Source organism: Alternaria hordeiaustralica (assembly GCF_023758085.1).
Source record: "Alternaria hordeiaustralica strain BMP 2776 chromosome Unknown scaffold_42, whole genome shotgun sequence".
Classification (NCBI taxonomy): Eukaryota; Fungi; Ascomycota; class Dothideomycetes; order Pleosporales; family Pleosporaceae; genus Alternaria; species Alternaria hordeiaustralica.
In genome coordinates this window covers 190785-197411 of record NW_026056814.1, presented here as the reverse complement: position 1 = coordinate 197411, position 6627 = coordinate 190785, and the positions used below count along the sequence as shown (strand labels likewise).

General features: G+C 43.1%; 1 protein-coding gene across 1 annotated transcript; it reads left to right on the top strand.

Moving 5' to 3' along the window:
* Window positions 1-1641: 1641 nt before the first annotated feature.
* On the top strand, window positions 1642-2442 carry J4E84_010555 (uncharacterized protein; the record flags this gene model as incomplete). Its single annotated transcript, XM_049393110.1, has 1 exon — window positions 1642-2442. The coding sequence occupies one exon, from the start codon at window positions 1642-1644 to the stop codon at window positions 2440-2442; it is 801 nt and encodes a 266-aa protein (XP_049239240.1).
* Window positions 2443-6627: the final 4185 nt, after the last annotated feature.

The window sequence follows — 6627 nt, the reverse complement described above, 5'->3', positions numbered from 1 at the left end:
TAGTAGAAATCTTAAATATAAGTTTTATTACAAAATACTTTATAAGAGTTAGTAAAGTATAGTAAAAGAAAAACTTAAACCTTATTAAGAAAAAAAGATTTAATTATATTAATTTTAAGACGTAAGAATAAGCTTTAAAACTAGAATAGATTAATTAAAAGAAAAGATTAGTAGTACCTAGAACTAGTATATTAATTTAGCTACGCTTAGATTATCTAAAAGAATTCTTAATAGTTTTAAAATAAAATAAGAAAGTAAAATTAGAATTATAGAAAAGAAATATATATATATAAATATGTTCTTAGATATAAGTAAATAGAACTTACTAGTAGTATTTTTAAGCTTATAACTACTATTAAAAGTTAGCTATAACTAGAATAAGTTATAAATAAGAAAGAACTTTCTACTATATAATAAATTTTTATATCTATATACTAATTTATAATATATAAAAAAAAAGCTTACTCTACTAGTAGTATAAGTTCTACTCTAAAGTTAAAGTAAGAAATTAAAAATGTTAAGATACTATAGTATAAGTAGTATTAATATTAAAGAAAAAATAAAATAAAAGTAAGATATAAAGTACGTAAGGTATTTTATATTAATTAAAATTACTTATTCTTATATTTTAATATAAGAAGTAATAATAATAAATAAATTATTATTATAGCTTAGCTTTCTTAGTTTTGTTTTACTAAGATACTAGTGTCTAGTTATTAGTTAAAAAAGAAAATATAGTATTACTACTTAGAAGATAATACTATTATAGACTTAATAGTATTATATAGTACTAGTTTAGATAAGAAAAAAGCTATTATAATAGACTATACTAAAAGAAGTTTTAATTTAAAAGTTTTAAAACCTTAGTCTAGAGTTAGCTAAGTTTAAGAAATAACTTTTAAAGTTTATAGCTCTTTAGAAAGCCTTTTCTTTCTAAGTAATTTAATTATTTCTAGGTTTCTAGTATATACTTCTAGAGTTTATTTCTTATAAGCTTAATAATATTATTAAATTAATACTAGCTTTATTAGTATTTTAATCTTATAGTTTTTTTTTAAAAGTTTAGCTATTATATACTAAATAGTTATTAATATTAGTTTTAAATATATTAAGCTTAAAGGTAAAGACTTTATATATAAAAATAGTAATATACTAGTATAAATATTACTAGTTATAGAGCTCTTCTCTTAGTAGAGCTTTAGAAGTACTTTATTATTAGACTATATAAAAGCTTTTATAGTAATAGTAATATATATAAAATTTATAAAGTTTAAGAAATATCTAATTTTTAGTAGTTCTAAAATAATCTAGAAGCTAAGTATTTTTTAATACCTTTTTACTATATAGAGACTTTAAAGTTAGATAAAAAGTACTATAGCTAATTCTATATAGCTATTAGTCTACTAATTACTATAATCTATAATTGTAAGTTGTACTAAAAAAAAGTAAAAATATCTTGCTCTAAGAAGGGTTAGAGACGTGCGATTGTCTGATATCGCTAGGCGTGTAGGTTTAGCCTAAGTTGGTCCTGCGCCGCAACCTGCAGCCTAATCGCGGGCTACTATAGTCAGCATCAGCTACAAAGGCAGGTCGTCTCGGCGTCCCGCGCTTTTTGGTCACCTTCAACCTAAACATTCCGACATGTCCAGAGATATCTCTGAACCAACGGACAGCGCAAAACCACCGGCCTACGAAGTCTATCGCGAAGCGCAGCAGCCCATCGGTCTCAGTTTCGATGCCCAGCGTCTAAAGTGGGCGCTCGACGGCCCATTGAACCGCGCGATCGAGGTCATGCAGGCCATCAATTACGATCCCAACATCGCGACAGAGCCATATTGTGACCAGACAGCCTCGAATACCACCTGGCATCCGGTATCTCAATCGCCCCTCACCGAACCCAAAACTTCCTCCGTCATCGTTCATATTGACGTTCTCGAAGACTGGGAGTTCCAGTGGCTCGAAATGCACCGCTTTTGTCATGATCCTGAGGAGAATGGAGAGGACCCCGATGAGTTTCTCTTTGGAGAGCTTCAAGATTACGATTCGGACTCAGACGAGGTGGAGGAACCGCATCTATTAAGGTGTTGTCGCGCTAATCGGCCACGGAAGAAGGGTGAGACGCTCCTCGTCAAGGCCAGTGGCGCGTTCCTTACCATTCACGACTACGTCTCAGCGGTGCACCCCTGGTTGCTAGGCCGACGTGAAGACATCTTTGGGGCAGAGGGGGACTTGAAGAAGAATGAGCCTCTGGCGGCAGACACCAAGTTGATGATTAGCTATGGTTTGCCGGACCAAGTGAACTTCGAGACAGTGGAGGATTGGCGAAAGAGCATGTCAGTAGATACTGTGAAGATTGACTCCGCGGACTGGCGCTCCTCCGTCTTTCAGCGGCCTCTCGATTGGTCGTTTATGGACGGATTCAACGGACCGACCCCGTCGTAAAATTTCCCATTGATACGGGTGAACATGGAGAGCGCAGTGGAAAATATTGTGTCCAGCGAGGTACGTTTGATTTGCTTAATGAAAAAGATAGGATCAAGTGTGTGGTGAATCACGTAAGAGCTGCAATCAACACGCTTCCGTTGAGACAGTGTTTTGAAGTGCTAGGCTGGCGTAGCTACAGTCTGCATCTTGCTACCTAATCCATTCTTGCAATCGTCTAACATCAAGCTACCGGAGCCCTCACAATCTTGACGATGATATCTTGATGTTTTGCGCCTGAGGCCTTGTAAGCAGAAGTGCTGTATGCCGGGTCCTTGTCATCAACTGTGACTCCCATCATACCGCCTCCAGACCCGCACGCTCCCAGCAAAGACTCTGCCATTTGAGCGGATGTCGCCTGTGCACCACCGTCGATAGTGCGAGCAAGGTCATAATAGGTGACCGAGGAGTTGGTGCGTGGTTTAGTGTGTTTGGCGAGCACAAGCACAGTCCCGGCGTCGGCTATTGGTAATCCCCACTCCGAGCAGTCAAACTCGGGCGGCATTGTCCATAGTGGGTTGTTGCTGTTTTCGGCCAGAAATCGCAAGTACGACGCGGCGTATGCGATGTCGGCCTCGTCGATGTTTTGCGCCTCACCACCGCCAATCCCGTAGCAGACACGGCCGTTGGTTTCGCCGCAAGTTCTCTTTTGAATTGTGGCTTTTGTTCCCCCTCTCAAGTTCGGTACGGTATCTCGAGAGCTTCTAGATTTGAGGCTGGACCCTAGAGCGGGAAAGACAGAAATAAGGAGGAGTCCGAGTATCTGCATGACTGCGCTGGCGGTTCAGCAGAGTGAGTTTGCAGTGATGTTATGAATGTCACGATATTCGAGGAATTCCTGAACTGGCTTGGACAGAAACAAGTTCCTCGCAGCGGATGTTTCAGCCCACGAGATGAGTGCAAAAATGACATTAGCCTCAAATACATGCACATAGCCTTAATGTACGCAAATAGCCTCCATATTAGTGATTTCGTGTCTGCACGTCGATAACAAGCATGATCGTAATCACGGTCAATTACCTAGGTACCACGTCGCTTGCCGAATGCAACCCTAACTGTGCCACCAACCGCTACCACAACCATTCAGCAGCACAGAGACCTCCCTGAGGTTAAACTCTTCATTTTTTATCCATAATCATTTGATAAGTACAATTAATAGCAATGCATCGTGGCTCGGTGGCAGTGGGAGACAATCCCACGACAACATGATTATATTGCGATACGCAGAGGCAACACTGCCGTGCGTTACACGAGGTAGACTTCAGGCTATGTTGAATGCAGCAGTCTGTCGATCGCTCAACGGTTTTAGTACCGAGCTCCACAGAGGCTTACCCGAATCCACAGTGCGCATGCCACTAGTGTCCCGACGACTGCCCGATATTGAGGCAGACGAGTTTGTAGGGGCGTGCACCTACTAGTATGTTTCTACCAGTCCATGTAGCTCAGCGCATCGTTCAACAAGCACTAACTTCCCACCTCATTCAGTCCAAAGAGTCACGTCCTTCTGTCCTCAGAAATGTCTTCTTTCAGAAGGCATACAGTGTTCACCATTCTTTTCACGTTGGCATTCTTCCCAACCGATTCGATCGCTGATGATTGCCGACCCGTTACGTGGTCCAACGATGCAAAGATTGCTCGTTTTGCAGAGATGACAGGGACTGCTACGCTGTCGACGCCAATCGCGAGTCCTGTGAGGAACACTGGTGGCAGAATCAGGATTCTGGAAGTGAAGCCTGGCGAACTCAATTGTCGAGCTTGGGCCAGAACCCACGAGCATGTCAACTATTATACTTGCACAGAAATCTGCGACAAGTATCAAATCACGACCGACTATTTCTTCTGGTTGAACCCAACGCTGAAGACGGATTGCTCGGATATCCAGCCAAGATCGAGGTACTGTTACGATGGCTGTAAGTCTTCAATTACATACTCTTTCGAGCAAGATCAAGGTGCCAAGAATTGACACGAAAGATGCTAGATATCGAGCCTGTGAGGGCCTTGGATGGTCTTTGCGGCCCAAAGCACAACAATGCAACCTGTCTTGGGACCGAGTTTCCGTGCTGCAATGCCAATACATTTACTTGCGGCGCATCTGAGTAAGAATCTTAGCAGAAACAGAAGTAGGAAAATCGAATTCAGCCTGACAATCATCTAGGGAAGATTGCGCTGATGGCACGTGTTACGAGGGCGGCTGCTTGGGGGACAAAACATACAGCACCGACGGTACCTGCGGTTTTGCACACAGGGATCGGCTTTGCGCAGGAAAATGGGGACATTGTTGCAACCTTGACGGCAAGTGCGGCGATGGCGCATCTTTTTGCGATTTTGATTCTTGTCAGTCGGGGAACTGTACGCGTGCATCCCCTACTGCGACTATTCCGTTACCATGGCAGACTGGAACTACACCGGATGGTAGCTGTGGAGGCCCAAACAAATACACTTGCAACGTGGTTTATGGGGGCTGTTGCAATAAGAATGGTCAATGTGGGATACTTCCGGTTGACTGCGGTGCCGGCTGGTGAGTCTCCCTTCCGAACTCCATAAGACCTGCCCAAAATTCGTGTTAGCTGAAACTGACATCAATAAACACGTAGTCAACCTCAATTTGGGCAATGCGGCTCTGCACCGTCAACGAGTGTAGTCAACTTGCGTTCATCTTCGTCCTGAGGCAGAGCATCTTCTACTTCGACTTGTCACTGGAGAGCTTTGATCTACTTGGGTTAGCATGAAGAATTTCATTAACCGTTGTGTCCGCTTCAAGGTGGACCAAACAGCATGAATTATGTCTTCATCGTATTCTGCAACATTTGGCGCTCTGCTTGCTTTAGAACGTTTTGGTCCCACAGTAACGTGGTGAAGCCGCGTAGCCACGTCCTACGCATGGCTCTATCCTGACTCTTGCACGCGCAATATGCATTCGCCCTTGTCTATTGGCATTCAAATCTTTGCTGCATCTGTCTAAGAAACATGGGGGTACAAGCTTTGATCCAAATGACGTGTAACATATAGTTCATTTGCGCAACAATTTGGTGGCTGCGTGTGCTCGTCTGGATGTACAAGTAACTATCAATGCTTGGGCTTCGGACACTCTACTTACAGTATTCTCATAAGCAATGAGTAGGGATACCTTGGGTTTCGATTGAAAGGTATATTGCCAATCTACCTGGCAGATGTCTATGAGTCTGGTACACTGTTGAGCAAGGACTTTGGCTAAACTCTAGTCTCACAAAGTCGAAAATCAAGGTGGTGTAGGGCCATACGACGGCTTCCACGGGTCAAATGTATTTCATTCGCTCCCAGTATAGTCTCCTGCGTGATAGCTTCTCTGGTTGCTACACGGTATTGTCCTTATTACCTAAGGTGGATATACCGCTCAGGAAACGACATTGCACCCTGAGAACAGACCTCTCTGCTCCTCATTGTCATCCCAAGAATGGCTTCATTGTATTTCTTGACGTGTCTTCTGGCCTTTCAAGGTGTGCTACTGGAACGTCTGGCCCTCGCTCAGCTCGACCAGGATTACAATGTCAGACGGGTGATCGATCCGATTACCAACAACTTTGTGGATGGATACTTCTAGTGAGTTTGGGATGACATTAGAGAGCTTGAAACTCGGCGACTAACGAGAGACTATGCAGCCGTCCCAATCCGAATGCGGCCGAGCAGCGCGTCATCGATGTCTCGCCAAAACAAGTGGTGCTAGTATATAACTGCAACTATTTGAGGGACATCTGCGAGAATGCCATGAACTGGTACAGCATTTCACCACGAGCACAAACTGGTAGTTCTAGTACACGTCGAACTCGTTTGCCAAACAGCATTTTCGGCTATGACTTCAACACTGGCAAGAGAGCCAGATTCCGGTCATACCAGCGTCGATCACAATCCTGCCCTGGATCTTGGAAAAACATTCATCCTTGCCCCGAGACGAGCCAGCGAGACGTAATGCGAAACGACGGTGTGTGGTGGCACAAAGATTTGGAGCCTGGCACTTCTATCAATCAGATCAGGAACCATCGCGTGGGCGCGATCACAACACTTTCCAAAATGCGGTATACGTGCGACGAATTTCCACCAGCTACATGGGTAGAGGGCGGAGGGGATCGCAGCGATCCTAACGTAGCATCACAGACACGCTGTGCTGCC